Here is a 19151-nt window from a genome sequence, read left to right as displayed (position 1 = left end):
CCCTCTCTCTCCGCCGATCCTCAATCTAAGCCGTGCCCTCCGTCTCTCCTCTCCTCTCCACCCCCCGCCGCCCCTCCGGCCTTGCCCCTCAGAGAGTGTTGGCCTCCCACCCCTCCCCCTTCTCGTTCGGCCTTCCACTCGCCATTAAAAGCTCTCATCCCCGGTCTCTCCCCAAAAAAAAAAACTCCCCCCCACCCCCCCATCCCCCTCACACGCCCCCCCCCCCCCCCACCCCACCCTCTCCCTTCCCCCACCCCCACCCCCCTCCTCTGTGATGTCACGGCAAAGCACTGTGAGGTGGGCCGGGCTTTAGTAGAGGATGGGGGCTGTGGCCTGAGTAGCCCCCCCCTTCATGCACCTCCGGACCATCCCCCTCTCCCTCCCCTCCTTCCCCCTCTCCTTCCCTCTCCCTCCCCTCTCTCCCTCTCTCTTTCCTTATCTCTCTCTCTTTCCCCTATCTCTCTTTCCCCCTCTCTCTCTTTCCCCCTCTCTCTCTCTTTCCCCCCTCTATCTTTCCCCCTCTCTCTCTCTCTCTCTTTCCCCCCTCTCTCTCTTTCCCCCCTCTATCTTTCCCCCTCTCTCTCTCTCTCTTTCCCCCCCTCTCTCTCTCTTTCCCCCTCTCCCTTCCCTCTCCCCCTCTCTTACCTTATCTCTCTCTCTTTTCCTCTCCCTTCCCCTCTCTCTCCTTCACCTCTCTCCTCTCTCTCTCTCTTTCCCGTCTCTCTCTCTCTTTCCCCTCTCCCTCTCATGCTCTCTCCCCCCCCAATCTATCCCATCTCTCTCTCATTATGGTCACGTGTACCGAGGTACAGTTAAATGTGTTTTTATTGCGTGCAATCCAGTCAGCGGAACGATTACGCACGCTTACAATCAATAGACAATAGACAATAGGTGCAGGACGAGGCCATTCGGCCCTTCGAGCCAGCATTTTGCAAACTAGCATCGGTCTGCAGTTCCTACCCAAACACACCATCAACCATCCTGACGGCTACTGCAGAGGAACGTATAAGATTATTAAGGGGTTGGACACGTTAGAGGCAGGAAACATGTTCCCAATGTTGGGGGGGAGTCCAGAACCAGGGGCCACACACAGTTTAAGAATAAGGGGTCGGCCATTTAGAACGGAGATGAGGAAAATCTTTTTCAGTTGTGAATCTGTGGAATTCTCTGCCTCAGAAGGCAGTGGAGGCCAATTCTCTGAATGCATTCAAGAGAGAGCTGGATAGAGCTCTTAAGGATAGCGGAGTCAGGGGGTATGGGGAGAAGGCAGGAACGGGGTACTGATTGAGAATGATCAGCCATGATCACATTGAATGGCGGTGCGTACAGGCTCGAAGGGCCGAGTGGCCTCCTCCTGCACCTATTGTCTGACCCGCTGAGTTGCTCCAGCTTTTTGTGTCTATCCTCCGTGTAAACCAGCCTCTGCAGTTCCTTCCAAGACACATTGCTTTGTAGTGCACAAAATCATTTTCTGTTCGCTAGCTTGACACCCCATTTAACCTTGCTTTTGGGTTTTTTTTTGCATGCATACGAGCACTCTCATACTCTCATTAGACACAGAATGCTGGAGTAACTCAGCGGGTCAGGCAGCATCTCAGGAGAGAAGGAATGGGTGACGTTTCGGGTCGAGACCCTTCTTCAGACTGATGTCAGGGGGGCGGGACAAAGGAAGGATATAGGTGGAGACAGGAAGATAGAGGGAGATCTGAGAGGGGGGAGGAGAAGGGAGGGACAGAGGGACTATCTAAAGTTGGAGAAGTCGATGTTTCATACCACTGGGCTGCAAGCTGCCCAGGCGAAATATGAGGTGCTGCTCCTCCAATTTCCGGTGGGCCTCACTATGGCACTGGAGGAGGCCCATGACAGAGAGGTCAGACTGGGAGTGGGAGGGGGAGTTGAAGTGCTCAGCCACCGGGAGATCAGGTTGGTCAATGCGGACTGAGCGCAGGTGTTCAGCGAAGTGATCGCCGAGCCTGCGCTTGGTTTCGCCGATGTAAATAAGTTGACATCTGGAGCAGCGGATGCAATAGATGAGGTTGGAGGAGGTGCAGGTGGACATCATGTGAAAAATAAGATGAAGAGTTTTTGCTTTAAATCAAAGTTGCTTCTGATCCATGAGAAGGAACTTTGAGATCTATTTATCTCTATTTATCTCTCTTGCCTCACACACACAAACACACACACACACATCAGGGCGGCACGGTAGCGCAGCGGTAGAGTTGCTGCTTTACAGCGAATGCAGCGCCGGAGACTCAGGTTCGATCCTGACTACGGGTGCTGCACTGTAAGGAGTTTGTACGTTCTCCCCGTGACCTGCGTGGGTTTTCTCCGAGATCTTCGGTTTCCTCCCACACTCCAAAGACGTACAGGTATGTAGGTTAATTGGCTGGGTAAATGTAAAAATTGTCCCTAGTGGGCGTAGGATAGTGTTAATGTGCGGGGATCGCTGGGCGGCACGGACTTGGAGGGCCGAAAAGGCCTGTTTCCGGCTGTATATATATGATATGATATGATAATATAGACAAAAGGCAATAGACAATAGCAGGAGTAGGCCATTCGGCCCTTCGAGCCTGTACGCACCGCCATTCAATGCGATCATGGCTGATCACTCTCAATCAGTACCCCGTTCCTGCCTTCTCCCCATACCCCCTCACTCCGCTATCCTTAAGAGCTCTATCCAGCTCTCTCTTGAATGCATTCAGAGAATTGGCCTCCACTGCCCTCTGCGGCAGAGAATTCCACACCTTCACCACTCTCTCACTGAAAAAGTTCTTCCTCATCTCCGTTCTAAATGGCCTACCCCTTATTCTTAAACTGTGGCCCCTTGTTCTGGACTCCCCCAACATTGGGAACATGTTTCCTGCCTCTAATGTGTCCAATCCCCTAATTATCTTATATGTTTCAATAAGATCCCCCCTCATCCTTCTAAATTCCAGTGTATACAAGCCCAATCGCTCCAGCCTTTCAACATACCACAGTCCCGCCATTCCGGGAATTAACCTAGTGAACCTACGCTGCACGCCCTCAATAGCAAGAATATCCTTCCTCAAATTTGGAGACCAAAACTGCACACAGTACTCCAGGTGGGGTCTCACCAGGGCCCGGTACAACTGCAGAAGGGCCTCTTTGCTCCTATACTCAACTCCTCTTGTTATGAAGGCCAACATTCCATTGGCTTTCTTCACTGCCTGCTGTACCTGCATGCTTCCTTTCAGTGACTGATGCACTAGGACACCCAGATCTCGTTGAACATCCCCTCTTCCTAACATCCCCTCATATGGGCAGAAACTGTAAGAAATGATAATATCAGAGAGATTTTATCAGATTATCAATCAATCAAATCAGAGCAGGGGGGAAAACAATTTAAAATAGAAATAACAAAAACATGGTTTTTGCGTCTAGCTGCAAATCTATTCCAGCACAACAGCTAAATCTTGCATCTTGCTTTTTTCTGCAGGCAGACACAAAATGCTGGAGTAACTCAGCAGGTCAGGCAGCATCTCGGGAGAGAAGGAATGGGTGACGTTTCGGGTCGAAAGACCCTTCTTCGGACTGAAGAAGTGTCACGCCACCCATTCCTTCTCTCCCGAGATGCTGCCTGACCCGCTGAGTTACTCCAGCACTTTGTGAATAAATACCTTCGATTTGTACCAGCATCTGCAGTTATTTTCTTATAAATAAAGAGCTTTGGTCACTCAGGACTTGCAATTCTCCAGCAAATTGTTTTATGCGTCTAGCTGCGAATCTGATTTGCAGCACGACCTCCCTTGCCCACAGCTAAATCTTGCACCTTGCTTTTCTTTGCAGGCAGACACAAAATGCTTGAGTAACTAACTCAGCAGAATTAGCATGGAGTATAAAGGAAGATAACTGCAGATGCTGGCACAAATCGAAGGTATTTATTCACAAAATGCCGGAGTAACTCAGCATGGAGGTGCAATTGCAAGACAATATATATATAATTAGCATCGGTATTAAAAAGGTCTGACATTCTGGGCATTTAATTTTTTGCACGCTGGCCGGTGCAATTGCAAGACAAAACATATATATCAATTAGCATCGGTATTAAAAAGGTCTGACATTCTGGGCATTTAAATTTTTTTTGGTTTTTAAAAATAGCTCGCCCTTTAGGTGCCCTTCTCGCTTGAGCTGCCACAGCAGCCGGCCTCTTACTTGCAAGGGAGGAGGGGGGGGGGGACACGTGAGGGAATGCACGACCGCTTCCACCCCTTCTCCCTTTTGCAGGAGCCTCCAGGGACTCAGAGTTGACCACATCAGGCACCGTGGAGGGACTACAACTCCCAGCGTGCAGCGCTGGTGGCCTGTGATGTCAAGCAGGTGTTCGAATATTCATGAGGGGGCGTGGCGCTGGCTATTGATGAGGGGGCGGGGCTGCATAATGAGCGGGGCGGGGTTTCAGTCTTACTAGACTTACTAGACCCAAAGCCTCTCCTGCGTTGGTCAAGTCAAGTCTAGTCAAGTTTATTTGTCACACACACACACACACACACAAGACGTGCAGTGAAATGAAAGTGGCAATGCCTGCGGATTGTGCTAAACTAAAAAACAGAATAGAAAAAAAAAATTTCACACAAAAAATAAATTAGACAATAGACAATAGGTGCAGGAGGAGGCCATTCGGCCTTTCGAGCCTGTACGCACCGCCATTCAATGTGATCATGGCTGATCATTCTCAATCAGTACCCTGTTCCTGCCTTCTCCCCATACCCGCTGACTCTGCTATCCTTAACAGTATAACAGTATAACAGAGCTTTATTTGTCATGCGGTAACCAAGGTACCGAACGAAACTACATAGCAGTCATACAAAAAAAGAACACAAGACACATGACCCCAACACAAACGTCCATCACAGTGACTCCAAACACCCCCTCACTGTGATGGAGGCAACAAAACTTCCACTCTCTTCCCCACGCCCACGGACAGACAGCTCGTCCCCGACCGACCTGCACAGTCCCCGCAAGGGGATGGAAGTCCCCGCGGCCGAGCCGCACCGGGCGCTGAAACGTCTCGCGGCCGAACCGGGCGATGGAAGGCCCCGCGACTGAGCCTTGCGCAGCTAAGTCCCACGGCCGAGCCGCACCGGGCAATGTTAAGTCCCGCGGCCGAGCCGCACCAGCGATGAAAAGTCCCACGGCCGAGCCGCACCAGCTCTATCTAGCTCTCTCTTGAATGCATTCAGAGAATTGGCCTCCACTGCCTTCTGAGGCAGAGAATTCCACAGATTCACAACTCTCTGACTGAAAAAGTTTTTCCTCGTCTCAGTTCTAAATGGCCTACCCCTTATTCTTAAACTGTGTGGCCCCTGGTTCTGGACTCCCCCAACATTGGGAACATGTTTCCTGCCTCTAATGTGTCCAACCCCTTAATAATCTTATACGTTTCGATAAGATCTCCTCTCATCCTTCTAAATTCCAGTGTATACAAGCCTAGTCGCTCCAGTCTTTCAACAAGTCAAGTCAAGTCAAGTTTATTTGTCACACACACACACACACACACAAGATGTGCAGTGAAATGAAAGTGGCAACGCCTGCGGATTGTGCTAAACTACAAAACAGAATAGAAAAAAAAATCTTAACACAAAAAATAAATTAATACAGTAAATTAAATTAGTGATATGGGAGTTAACAGTCCTGATGGCCTGTGGGAAGAAACTCCGTCTCATCCTCTCTGTTTTCACAGCGTGACAGCGGAGGCGTTTGCCTGACCGTAGCAGTCTTTCCAGGTCAGACAGAGGTTCACCTGCACCTCCTCCAACCTCATCTATTGCATCCGCTGCTCTCGATGTCAACTTCTCTACATCGGCGAAACCAAACGCAGGCTCGGCGATCGTTTCGCTCCACACCTTCGCTCAGTCCGCCTTAACCAACCTGATCTCCCGGTGGCTGAGCATTTCAACTCCCCCTCCCAACTCCCAGTCTGACCTTTCTGTCATGGGCCTCCTCCAGTGCCATGGTGAGGCCCACCACAAATTGGAGGAACAGCACCTCATATTTCGCTTGAGCAGCTTGCAGCCCAGCGGTATGAAAATTGACTTCTCCAACTTTAGAAAGTTCCTCTGTCCCTCTCTTCCCCTCCCCCTTCCCAGTTCTCCCTCTATCTTCCTGTCCCCACCCATATCCTTCCTTTGTCCCCCCCCCTGACATCAGTCTGAAAAGGGTCTTGACCCGAAACGTCACCCATTCGTTCTCTCCTGAGATGCTGCCCGACCTGCTGAGTTACTCCAGCATTTTGTGAATAAATACCTTCGATTTGTACCAGCATCTGCAGTTATTTTCTTACACGTAGCAGCTGGAACAGTCCGTTGCTGGGGTGGTAGGGGTCCCCCATAATGTTGCTGGCTCTGGATCTGCACCTCCTGATGTATAGGTCCTGCAGGGGGATGAGTGTAGTTCCCATGGTGCGTTCTGACGAACGCACTACTCTCCGCAGAGCCTTCCTGTCCTGGGCAGAGCTGTTCCCAAACCAGACTGTGATGTTCCTGGACAAGATGCTTTCTACAGCCCCAGAGTAGAAGCACTGAAGGATCCCCACAGAGACCCTAAATTAAGTGTGTCAGTGGGCATTAAGTGTGTCAGTGGGCATTAAGTGTGTCAATGGGCATTAAGTGTGTCAATGGGTATTAAGTGTGTCAGTGGGCATTAAGTGTGTCCGTGGGCATTAAGTGTGCCAGTGGGCATTAAGTGTGTCTGGGCATTAAGTGTGTCAGTGGGCATTAAGTGTGTCAGTGGGCATTGTGTGTCAGTGGGCATTAAGTGTGTCAGTGGGCATTAAGTGTGTCAGTGGGCATTAAGTGTGTCAGTGGGCATTAAGTGTGTCAGTGGGTATTAAGTGTGTCGGTGGGCATTAAGTGTGTCCGTGGGCATTAAGTGTGTCAGTGGGCATTAAGTGTGTCAGTGGGCATTAAGTGTGTCAGTAGGCATTAAGTGTGTCGGTGGGCATTAAGTGTGTCGGTGGGCATTAAGTGTGTCAGTGGGCATTAAGTGTGCTAGTGGGTATTAAGTGTGTCGGTGGGCATTAAGTGTGTCAGTGGGCATTAAGTGTGTCCGTGGGCATTAAGTGTGTCCGTGGGCATTAAATGTGTCGGTGGGCATTAAGTGTGTCGGTGAGCATTAAGTGTGTCAGTGGGCATTAAGTGTGCTAGTGGGTATTAAGTGTGTCGGTGGGCATTAAGTGTGTCAGTGGGCATTAAGTGTGTCCGTGGGCATTAAGTGTGTCAGTGGGCATTAAGTGTGTCCGTGGGCATTAAGTGTGTCCGTGGGCATTAAATGTGTCGGTGGGCATTAAGTGTGTCGGTGAGCATTAAGTGTGTCAGTGGGCATTAAGTGTGTCAGTGGGCATTAAGTGTGTCGGTGGGCATTAAGTGTGTCAGTGGGCGTGGCGCTGCATGTTGACGAGGTAGGCGGGGCACTGCCTGTTGATGAGGTGGGCGGGGCGCTACATGTTGACGAGGTAGGCGGGGCGCTGTATATTGGTGCGGAGTGTGACATGTTGACGAAGTGGGCGTGGCGCTGCATGTTGGCGAGGTGGGCACGTTGATGAGGGGCTGCATGTTGACGAGGTGGGCGGGGGCTGAATGTTGATGAGGTGGGCGGGGCGTTACACAGTGCCGAGCGTTGCATATTGATGAGGAGAGTGACATATTGACGTGGTGGGCATGTTGGTGAGGGGGAGGGGCGTTACCGAGGAGTATGACATATTGACGAGGTGGGCTACATGTTGACGAGGTGGGCGGGGCGCTGCATGTTGATGAAGTGGGTGGGATGCTGTATATTGGTGAGGAGCGTGACATATTGACGAGGTGGGCGAGGCTGCATGTTGATACGGTGGACAGGGCTGCATATTGACGAGGTGGGCGGGGCTGCATGTTGATGAGGTGGGCGGGGCTGCGTATTGACGGAGTGGACGGGGCTGCATATTGACGAGGTGGGCGGGATTGCATGTGGACGAGGTGGGCGGGGCGTTACATATTGATGAGGTGGGCTGCATGTTGATGAGATCGGCAGGGGCGCTGTATATTGGTGCGGAGCGTGACATATTGACGGAGTGGGCGGGGCGCTGCATGTTGATGAGGTGGGCGGGGCGCTGCATGTTGACGAGATGGGCGGGGCTGCAGGTTGATGGAGTGGGCGGGGCGCTGCATGTTGACGAGGAGTGTGGCATATTGACGAGGTGGGCGGGGTGCTGTATGTTGATGAGGTGGGCGGGCTGCATATTGACGAGGTGGGCGGGGCTGCATATTGATTAGGTGGGCGGGGCTGCATGTTGATACGGTGGACGGGGCTGCATATTGACGGGGTGGACGGGGGCTGCATATTGACGGGGTGGGCGGGGCGCTGCATGTTGATGAAGTGGGCGGGGCGCTGTATATTGGTGAGGAGCGTGACATATTGACGAGGTGGGCGGGGCTGCATGTTGATACGATGGACGGGGCTGCATATTGACGAGGTGGGCGGGGCTGCATGTTGATGAGGTGGGCGGGGCGTTACACAGTGACGAGCGTTGCATATTGATGAGGGGAGGGCGCTGTATGTTGACGGAGTGGGCGGGGCGCTGTATATTGGTGAGGAGCGTTGCGTATTGACGGAGTGGACGGGGGGGGGGGGGGGGGGGCTGCATGTTGATGAGGTGGGCGGGGCGCTGTATATTGGTGAGGAGCGTGACATATTGACGTGGTGGGCGTGTTGGTGAGGGCGTTACGCGGTGACGAACGTTGCATATCGATAAGGGGGGAGGGGCGTTACGCGGTGACGAGCGTTGCGTGTTGATGAACTGCATGTTGACGGAAAGCGTGCCCATATTGACGAGGTGGGCGGGGGCTGCATATTGATGACGTGGACGGGGGGAGGGCGTTACATGGTGACGAGCGTTGCGTGTTGACGAGGTGGGCGGGGCTCTGCGTGTTGGTGAGGTGGGCGGGCCTTGCGTATTGACGAGGTGGGCGGGGGCTGCATATTGATGACGTGGACGGGGGGAGGGCGTTACATGGTGACGAGCGTTGCGTGTTGACGAGGTGGGCGGGGGCTCCGCGTGTTGGTGAGGTGGGCGGGCCTTGCGTATTGACGGAGTGGGCGGGGCGCCATGCTGGTGAGGTGGGCGGGGCTGCATATTGATGAGGTGGGCGGGACTCTGCATGTTAATGAGGTGGGCGGGGAGGGAGGCGGGAAGCGGCGGCGGCGGCGACGGTTCAGTCGCTAACGGTCGGTCGGAGCGGCTGCTGCTCCTCCATCCTCTTCCTCCTCCTCCTCCTCCTCCTCCTCCTCCATCCTCTACCTTCCTCTATCCTCCAGCGCAGCCATGTCGCGGCCACTGACCGACATGGACCGGAGGAAGCAGATCAGCGTGCGGGGGCTGGCGGGCGTGGAGAACGTGACGGACATCAAGAAGAACTTCAACCGGCACCTGCACTTCACACTGGTCAAGGACCGGAACGTGGCCACCCCCCGGGACTACTACCAGGCCCTGGCCCACACCGTGCGTGACCACCTGGTGGGCCGCTGGATCCGCACACAGCAGTACTACTACGAGAAGGACCCCAAGGTGAGGGGACACTGAGGGGGTTAAAATGGTGTGTCAGTGGGGACTGCGTGTGTCAGTGGGCACTGGGGGGTTAAAATGGTACAAATGACACTGGGGATGTGTGTCAGTGGGCACTGAGGGGTTAAAATGGCTCTGGGGAGGTGTGTCAGTGGGCACTAGGGGGTTAAAATGGTGTGTCAGTGGGACTGGGCGTGTCAGTGGGCACCGAGGGGTTAAAATGGTGTGTCAGTGGGACTGGGTGTGTCAGTGGGCACTGGGGGGTTAAAATGGTGTGTCAGTGGGACTGGGTGTGTCAGTGGGCACTGAGGGGTTAAAATGGCTCTGGGAAGGTGTGTCAGTGGCACTAGGGGGTTAAAATGGTGTGTCAGTGGGACTGGGTGTGTCAGTGGGCACTGCGGGTTAAAATGGTGTGTCAATGGGACTGGGTGTGTCAGTGGGCACCGAGGGGTTAAAATGGTGTGTCAGTGGGACTGGGTGTGTCAGTGGGCACCGAGGGGTTAAAATGGTGTGTCAGTGGGACTGGGTGTGTCAGTGGGCACCGAGGGGTTAAAATGGTGTGTCAGTGGGACTGGGTGTGTCAGTGGGCACTGGGGGGTTAAAATGGTGTGTCAGTGGGCACTGGGGGGTTAAAATGGTACAAATGACACTGGGGATGTGTGTCAGTGGGCATTGAGGGGTTAAAATGGCTCTGGGGAGTTGTGTCAGTGAGAATTTAAGGGGTTAAAATGGCTCTGGGGAGGTGTGTCAGTGGGCACCGAGGGGTTAAAATGGTTCTTGGGGGTGTGTCAGTGGGCACTGAGGGATTAAAATGGCTCTGGGAGGTGTGTTAGTGGGCATTGTGGGGTTAAAATTGGCTCTTGGAGGTGTGTCTGGGCACTGAGGGATTAAAAATGGCTCTGGGAGGTGTGTCAGTGGGCATTAAGTGTGTCAATCAGCATTTGAGGGGTTAAAATGACCCTGGGGGTGTGTCAGTGGGCATTGAGGGGTTAAAATGGCTCTGGGGTGTATCAGTAGGCATTGTGTCCGTGGACATGGGAAGGGGTGTCAGTGGATATTGGGTGTGTCAGTGGGCATTGAGGGGTTAAAATGGCTTTGGGAGGTGTGTCAGTGGGCCTTGAGGGGTTAAAGATAACGTGGGGGAGTGTGTCAGTGGGCATTAAGTGTGTCAGTGGGCATTGAGGGGTTAAAATGGCTCTGGGGTGGGTGTGTGTCAGTGGGCATTAAGTGTGTCAGTGGACATCGGAAGGGATGTCAATGGATATTGGGTGTGTCAGTGGGCATTGAGGGGTTAAAATGGCTCTGGGGGTGTGTTAGTGGGCATTAAGTGTGTCAATCGGCATTTAAGGAGTTAAAATGACCCTGGGAATGTGTGTCAGTGGGCACTGGATGTGTCAGTGGGCATTGACGGGTTAAAATGGCTCTGGGGGTTGTGTGTCAGTGGGCATTAAGTGTGTCAGTGACATGGGAAGGGGTGTCAGTGGATATTGGGTGTGTCAGTGGGCATTGAGGGGTTAAATGGCTCTGGGAGTGTGTGTCAGTGGGCACTGAGGGGTTAAAATGGCTTTGGGGGTGTGTGTCAGTAGGCATTGAGGGGTTACAAATTACATGGGGGTGTGGGTCAGTGGGCAATGAGGGCCAGTGGGCATTTGAGCGTGTCAGTGTGTACTGGGTGTGTCATTGGGCAATGAGGGGTTAAAATGGCTCTAGGAGTGTGTCAGTGGGCATTAAGTGTGTGAGTGGACATGGAAAGGGGTGTCAGTGTATATTGGGGGTGTGTCAGTGGGCATTGAGGGGTTAAAAATAACGTGGGGGAGTGTGTCAGTGGGCATTAAGTGTGTCAATTGGCATTTAAGGGGTTAAAATGGCTCTGGGGATGTGTGTCAGTGGGCACTGGGTGTATCAGTGGGCATTGAGGGGTTAAAAATAACACGTGAGGGGTGTGCATTGAAGGTCAGTGGGCATTGAGGGGTTAAAATGGCTCTGGGGATGTGTTAGTGCAGATTGAGGGGTGTCAATTGGCATTTAAGGGGTTAAAATAGCTCTGGGGTGTGGGTATGTCTGTGGGCACTGGGTGTGCCTGGGCATTGAGGGGTTAAAAATAAGGTGGTGGAGTGGGTCAGTGGGTGTGTCAGTGGGCATTGCGTGTGTCATTGGGCATTGAGGGATTAAAAATGGCTCTGGGGGTGTGTGTCAGTGGGCATTATGTGTGGCAGTGTACATGGGAAGGGGTGTCAGTGGATATTGGGTGTGTGTTAGTGGGCTTTGAGGGGTTAAAAATAACGTGGGGGAGTGTGTCAGTGGGCATTAAGTGTGTCAATTGGCATTTAAGGGATTAAATGGCTCTGGGGATGTGTGTCAGTGGGCACTGGGTGTGCCTGGGCATTGAGGGGTTGAAAATAGCATGGGGGTTTGTGTCAGTAGGCAATGAGGGTCAGTGGGCATTGAGGGGTTCAAAATGGCTCTGGGTGTGTCAGTGGGCATTAGGTGTGTGTCAGTGGGCATTGGGTGTGTGTCAGTGGGCATTGGGGTGTGTCTCAGTGGGCATTGGGTGTGTGTCAGTGGGTGTTGGGTGTGTCAGTAGGCATTGGGGGTGTGTCAGTGGGCATTGGGTGTGTGTCAGTGGGCATTGGGGGTGTGTCTGGGCATTAGGGGTGTGTCAGTGGGCATTGGGTGTGTGTCAGTGGGCATGGAGGTATCAGTGGGCATTGGGTGTGTGTCAGTGGGCATTGGGTGTGTGTCAGTGGGCATGGAGGTATCAGTGGGCATGGAGGTATCAGTGGGCATTGGGGGTGTGTCAGTGGGCATTGGGGGTGTGTCTGGGCATTAGGGGTGTGTCAGTGGGCATTTGGGGTGTGTCAGTGGGCATTGGGTGTGTGTCAGTGGGCATGGAGGTATCAGTGGGCATTGGGTGTGTGTCAGTGGGCATTGGGTGTGTGTCAGTGGGCATTGGGTGTGTGTCAGTGGGCATTGGGAGGGTGTCAGTGGGCATTTGGAGGGTGTCAGTGGACATGGAGGTATCAGTGGGCATTGGGTGTGTGTCAGTGGGCATGTCGGTATCAGTGGGCATTGGGAGGGTGTCAGTAGGGGGGCATTGGGAGGGTGTTAGTGGGCATTGGGAGGGTATCAGTGGGCATTGGGAGGGTGTCAGTGGGCATTGGGTGTGTGTCAGTAGGGAGGCATTGGGAGGGTGTCAGTAGGGGGGCATTGGGATGGTGTCAGTGGGCATTGGGTGTGTGTCAGTAGGGGGGCATTGGGAGGGTGTCAGTAGGGAGGCATTGGGAGGGTGTCAGTAGGGGGGCATTGGGAGGGTGTCAGTATGGTGCCAGTGTTTGGTTACCAGCAGGCATTGGGTTGAGTGTGGATACCAGCAGGCACTGGGGCAGACAGCAGGCAGTGGGCTCTGGAGCACTGGTCAGTGGGGCAAGGGACTCGTGTGGGTATTGCAGTGGACCCTGGAGTTGTGGTCAGCCGTTGTGGATAGATGGTACCAGTAGCCTCTGGGTGGGGTTGCTACTGACACTGGGTAAAGAAGGGACCTTCCCATCCCAGTGCCCACCAGTAACCCCTGCCCCAGAGCCCGCCAACAACCCCAACCCTGCCCGCTGCCAGCCAGCATTCCTGCCCGTTCCAGCCTGCACCCATTGGTCACTGGAGCCTCCCAGTGCCCGTTGGCGGGGAGCGGCTGGTGTGCGCACCACTGTGCATCAGTGCGATGGGCATCGGCAAGGAAACTGGGTGGGCATTCTCTGGGTGCCACAGTGCACTGGGCAGGGGGCTGGTCACCAATGGGTATGGCTGGGTGCCATCGTGTCGCCTCTGCTCATGGGAGTTGTGGGCGCTGCACTGGTAGTGTTTAGTTCAGTCTGCCATTGTCACGTGCACCGAGGTACAGGAGAAACATTTTTGTTATCCAACTTGTTCTATCCAATTAACGAAAAGTCTATATGCACCACTACAATTACCGACCCTCCCCATTTGGGTGGTCACGGTGGTCGAGTTGCTGCCTTACAGCGAATGCAGCGCCGGAGACCCGGGTTCCATCCTGACCACGGGCGCTGTCTGTACGGAGTTTGTACGTTCTCCCCGTGACCCGCGTGGGTTTTCTCCGAGATCTTCGCTTTCCTCCCACACTCCAAAGACGTAGAGGTTTGTAGGTTGATTGGCTTGGTGTAAATGTAAAAATTGTCCCTGGTGGGTGTAGGATAGTGTTGGTGTGCGGGGATCGCTGGGCTGCGCGGACCCGGTGGGCCGAAAGGGCCTGTTTCCGCGCTGTATCTCTAAACTAAACTACTGCAAATTAATCTGCTGACGGTGTACTGATGCAGGATAAAAGGTATAATGTTTAGTGCAAGATAAAGTCCGATTAAGGATAGTTCGAACGTCTCCAATTAAGGAGATGGGAGGTCAGGATCATCCTCTATCTTGGTGGCGCAGCGGTAGAATCGCTGCCTCACAGCGCCGGAGACCCGGGTTCCATCCCGACTACGGGCGCCGTCTGTACGGAGTTTGTACGTTCTCCCCGTGACCTGCGTGGGTTTTCTCCGGGTGCTCCGGTTTACTATAAAAACGTGCAGGTTTATAGGTCGATTAGGTTTGGTAAGTTCTTCACCAAATTATCTTTGGTAATTAAATCTCATAGAAACACAGAACATAGGTGCAGGAGTAGTCCATTCGGCCCTTCGAGCCAGCACCGCCATTCAATGTGACCATGGCTGACCATCCAAAATCAGTTCCCCGTTCCTGCTTTTTCCCCCCAAATCCCTCGATTCCGTTCGCCCTAAGAGCTCTATCTAACTCTCCCTTGAATACATCCAGTGAATTGGCCTCCACTGCCTTCTGAGGCAGAGAATTCCACAGATTCACACAACTCTCTGGGTGAAAAAGCTTTTTCCTTGTCTCTAATCGAAACTAAATAGCAGATGAATATCAACACTGCACTGAACACTGGTGCACCTGGGCTGGGATCTTGAACGGGCACTGGGCTGCCCAGTAATGGAGCAAGTGGGTGAAGGAGCAACTGGGCACTGTACCCCAGCCCCAGCAAGGCTGGACATTAGGATCTAGGCATCAACATTGTATAACACTGATGGTGTGTGTGTGTGTAACACTGGGGTACAGTACAGGTGGGGATGGGTGTGTGTGTAACACTGGGGTACAGTACCGGTGGGGACGGGTGTGTGTGTGTAACACTGGGGTACAGTACCTGTGGGGACGGGTGTGTGTGTAACACTGGGGTACAGTACCAGTGGGGACGGGTGTGTGTGTAACACTGGGGTACAGTACTGGTGGGGATGGGTGTGTGTGTAACACTGGGGTACAGTACCGGTGGGGATGGGTGTGTGTGTGTAACACTGGGGTACAGTACCGGTGGGGATGTGTGTGTGTGTGTGTAACACTGGGGTACAGTACTGGTGGGGAAGTGTGTGTGTGTGTGTGTGTAACACTGGGGTACAGTACTGGTGGGGAAGGGGGTGTGTGTGTGTAACACTGGGGTACAGTACCAGTGGGGTTGTGTGTGTGTGTGTGTGTGTAACACTGGGGTACAGTACCGGTGGGGACGGGTGTGTGTGTGTGTAACACTGGGGTACAGTACCGGTGGGGACGGGTGTGTGTGTGTAACACTGGGGTACAGTACCAGTGGGGATGTGTGTGTGTGTGTAACACTGGGGTACAGTACTGGTGGGGACGGGGGTGTGTGTGTGTAACACTGGGGTACAGTACTGGTGGGGACGGGGGTGTGTGTGTGTGTGTAACACTGGGGTACAGTACCGGTGGGGATGGGTGTGTGTAACACTGGGGTACAGTACAGGTGGGGACGGGTGTGTGTGTAACACTGGGGTACAGTACAGGTGGGGATGGGTGTGTGTAACACTGGGGTACAGTACAGGTGGGGATGGGTGTGTGTGTAACACTGGGGTACAGTACCGGTGGGGACGGGTGTGTGTGTAACACTGGGGTACAGTACAGGTGGGGATGGGTGTGTGTGTAACACTGGGGTACAGTACAGGTGGGGACGGGGTGTGTGTGTAACACTGGGGTACAGTACCAGAGGCGACAAGGCTGTCTTTTCACACCCTGAGCTTTAGGTTGGTAGGTTTGGAATAAGGTCACCACGGATCTCTGAAGGTCGCGAGACCTGCCTCATTCCCCCGACTGACTGTGGGGATGGGCTGGCAAAAGGCTGTGTGAATAACTCGCCAGGCTGCATCTGAAAGGGAGGAATCCTGACTGTGGCTGACTGTGTAAAGCCCGGGTCAGTCTGCATTACTGGCAACTTGGGGAGGATATATTTCCCCTCGCCAGAATTCCAGGCCGGGTTTACAGCAAAGATACCCCGCGCTCCAAAGGTCAAACGATGAAGGGAGATTACTGCGACCGGCTGGGCTTGTATTCCATGGAACATCAAAGGTGAGGGGTCGACGTGACAGAATTTATTTTTAGCACTTTGAAATGCATCCAAATTGGGTGTCAAGGAAGGGTCCTTATAAGCTGCCCAGGACATGATGGTATGACCTTAAAACCAGACGATGGTCTTTCATTATCGCTCGCTAACCTTGACCTACAACTTGACGCCATACGCAAGAAGCAGATTGCTTGCTAAATATGGTAAAGAGAGGAGATGTGTACAAAATGCTGGAGCAACTCAGCGGGGCAGATAGCATCTCTGGAGAGAAGGGAGGGGTGACATTTTGGGTCGAGACCCTTCTTAAGGGGTTGGACAGGCTAGATGCAGGAAGATTGTTCCCGATGTTGGGGAAGTCGAGAACAAGGGGTCACAGTTTAAGGATAAGGGGGAAGTCTTTTAGGACCGAGATGAGAACGTTTTTTTTTCACACAGAGAGTGGTGAATCTGTGGAATTCTCTGCCACAGAGGGTAGTTGAGGCCAGTTCATTGGCTATATTTAAGAGGGAGTTAGATGTGGCCCTTGTGGCTAAAGGGATCAAGGGGTATGGAGAGAAGGCAGGTACGGGATACTGAGTTGGATTTTCAGCCATGATCACATTGAAGGCTCGAAGGGCCGAATGGCCTACTCCTGCACCTATTTTCTATGTTTCTATGTTTCAGAAATGTCATGCGTTCCTTCTCTCCAGAGATACTGCCTGCCCTGCCGAGTTACTCCAGCATTTTGTAAGAAAATAACTGTAGATGATGGTACAAATCGAAGGTATTTATTCACAAAATGCTGGAGTAACTCAGCAGGTCAGGCAGCACCTAATATTTTGCTTGGGCAGCTGGCCGCCCAGCGGTATGAACATTGACTTCTCCAACTTTAGATAGTTCCTCTGTCCCTCTCTCCCTCCCCCTTCCCAGTTCTCCCTCTATCTTCTTGTCTCCACCATCTTCTTGTCTCCACCGATATCCTTTCTTTGTCCCGCCCCCCTGACATTAGTCTGAAGAAGGGTCTCGACCCGAAACGTCGCCCAGCATTTTGTGTCTATCTTTTGGTGTAAACCAGCGTCTGCAGGTTCCTTGATAGACACGAAAATGCTGGAGTAACTCAGCGGGGCAGGCAGCATCTCAGGAGAGACACTTCTTCGGACTGTATCCATACGCTGTGTGAAGCCTTTCTGTATCTCAGGGGCCCTCTAGTCATCAAGGAGCTGAGATTTGTTTTACTTGGGAATGATGTGTATTTGCTCGCTGTGGACAGGAAGATTTCTGAAGCAAAAACAAGGGCGGGTAATGCACCAAAGCTGATCATCCAGACGGCCACTGCAGTCTGCTTGAGGTGAAGCAGGCACGCACGTACGTACGTACACAGCCGCAGAGATCAATCACCACTGACAGCCCGTGAAAAGAAATCTGCTCCTCCTGAAGGTTAAACAGGGGACATTCGCCATCAGCCAGACCCAAAACCCTGGAGTCACTCAGTGGCACCGACCGACAGGCAGCTGGACTGGAGAGAATGAATTTAATAGAGAGTTAGATAGAGCTCGAGGGGCTAGCGGAATCAAGGGATATGGGGAGAAGGCAGGCACGGGTTACTGATTGTGGACGATCAGCCATGTTCACAATGAATGGCGGTGCTGGCTCGAAGGGTCAAATGGCCTCCTCCTGCACCTATTTTTTATATCTCGATTTTTCTTGGATGTCTCGTATTCACACCATGCCCTTCCTCACCACTCTGTCTCTCCATCAGTTGTCACCTTCTCTTTTGATGTCTCGTTTTCGCACCATCCCCTTCTTCATCATCTCTCTCTCTCTCTCTCTCTCTCTCTCTCTCTCTCTCTCTCTCTCTCTCTCTCTCTCTCTCTCTCTCTCTCTCTCTCTCTCTCTCTCTCTCTCTCTCTCTCTCTCTCTCTCTCTCTCTCTCTCTCTCTCTCTCTCTCTCTCTCTCTCTCTCTCTCCTACTCTCTCTCTCTCTCTCTCTCTCTCTCTCTCTCTCTCTCTCCTACTCTCTCTCTCTCTCTCTCTCTCTCTCTCTCTCTCTCTCTCTCTCTCTCTCCTACTCTCTCTCTCTCTCCTACATACCTACATACCTGTACGTCTTTGGAGTGTGGGAGGAAACCGAAGATCTCGGAGAAAACCCACGCAGGTCACGGGGAGAACGTACAAACTCCTTACAGTGCAGCACCCGTAGTCAGGATCGAACCTGAGTCTCCGGCGCTGCATTCGCTGTAAAGCAGCAACTCTACCGCTGCGCTACCGTGCCAAGATTTAGATTTTTTAGATTTAGAGATACAGCGCGGAAACAGGCCCTTCAGCCCACCGGGTCCGCGCCGACCAGCAATCCCCGCACATTAACACTGCCTAATACACACTAGGGACAATTAAAAAAAAAAAACATTTACCCAGTCAATTAACCTACAAACCCGCACGTCTTTGGAGTGTGGGAGGAAACCGAAGATCTCGGAGAAACCCCACGCACGTCACGGGGAGAACGTACAAACTCCGTACAGACGGCGCCCATAGTCGGGATCGAACCCGAGCCTCCGGCGCTGCATTCGCTGTAAGGCGCAACTCTACCGCTGCGCCACCGTGCATATTTCTATGTACGGGTGACATTTCGGGTCGAGACTCTTTCTTCAGACTGAGAGTCGGGGGCAGGGGGACTCTGGAGATATAGAAGGGTCAGGTGTGAAAACGTCAGATCAAACCGTGTGCTGATAAGGAAACGTAGCTGGGGGGGGGGGGAAGGTGGCAATGCGGCATGCAATCACTGACCAGAAACGGCACCCATCCCTCCTTGTCCAGAGATGCGGCCCGCCCCGCTGAGTTACTCCACCATTTTGTGTCCATCCGTGGTGTAAACCAGCATCTGCGGTTCATAGAAACATAGAAAACAGGTGCAGGAGTAGGCCATTCGGCCCTTCGAGCCTGTACGCACCGCCATTCAATATGATCATGGCTGATCATCCAGCTCAGTATCCTGTACCTGCCTTCTCTCCATACCCCCTGATCCCTTTAGCAAAAAGGGCCACATCTAACTCCCTCTTAAATATAGCCAATGAACTGGCCTCAACTACCTTCTGTGGCAGAGAATTCCACAGACTCACCACTCTCTGTGTGAAGAAATGTTTTTTCATCTCGGTCCTAAAAGACTTCCCCCTTATCCTTAAGCTGTGACCCCTGGTTCTGGACTCCCCCAAC

At 52.9% G+C, this 19151-nt stretch overlaps 1 protein-coding gene and 1 long non-coding RNA gene across 2 annotated transcripts in view; both read left to right on the top strand.

Moving 5' to 3' along the window:
- The first annotated feature begins 3600 nt into the window (after nt 1-3600).
- LOC144609549 (uncharacterized) lies at nt 3601-6224 on the top strand. The gene is made up of 3 exons (XR_013549338.1): nt 3601-3895; nt 4246-4338; nt 5702-6224. It is a non-coding gene; the product is annotated as an uncharacterized LOC144609549 (long non-coding RNA).
- Nucleotides 6225-9193: 2969 nt separating this feature from the next.
- LOC144609636 (glycogen phosphorylase, muscle form-like) overlaps nt 9194-19151 on the top strand; it is a 68632-nt gene continuing 58674 nt past the window's right edge. The window contains exon 1 of the mRNA XM_078428135.1: nt 9194-9559. Coding sequence (XP_078284261.1) covers nt 9317-9559 — 243 coding nt within the window. The 5' untranslated portion in view covers nt 9194-9316. The remainder of the gene's footprint in view (nt 9560-19151) is intronic.

Source organism: Rhinoraja longicauda, chromosome 34, assembly GCF_053455715.1.
Source record: "Rhinoraja longicauda isolate Sanriku21f chromosome 34, sRhiLon1.1, whole genome shotgun sequence".
In the NCBI taxonomy this organism is placed as follows: Eukaryota; Metazoa; Chordata; class Chondrichthyes; order Rajiformes; family Arhynchobatidae; genus Rhinoraja; species Rhinoraja longicauda.
The sequence above is the reverse complement of the archived record's forward strand: the minus strand, read 5'-3'. Positions and strand labels throughout refer to the sequence as shown.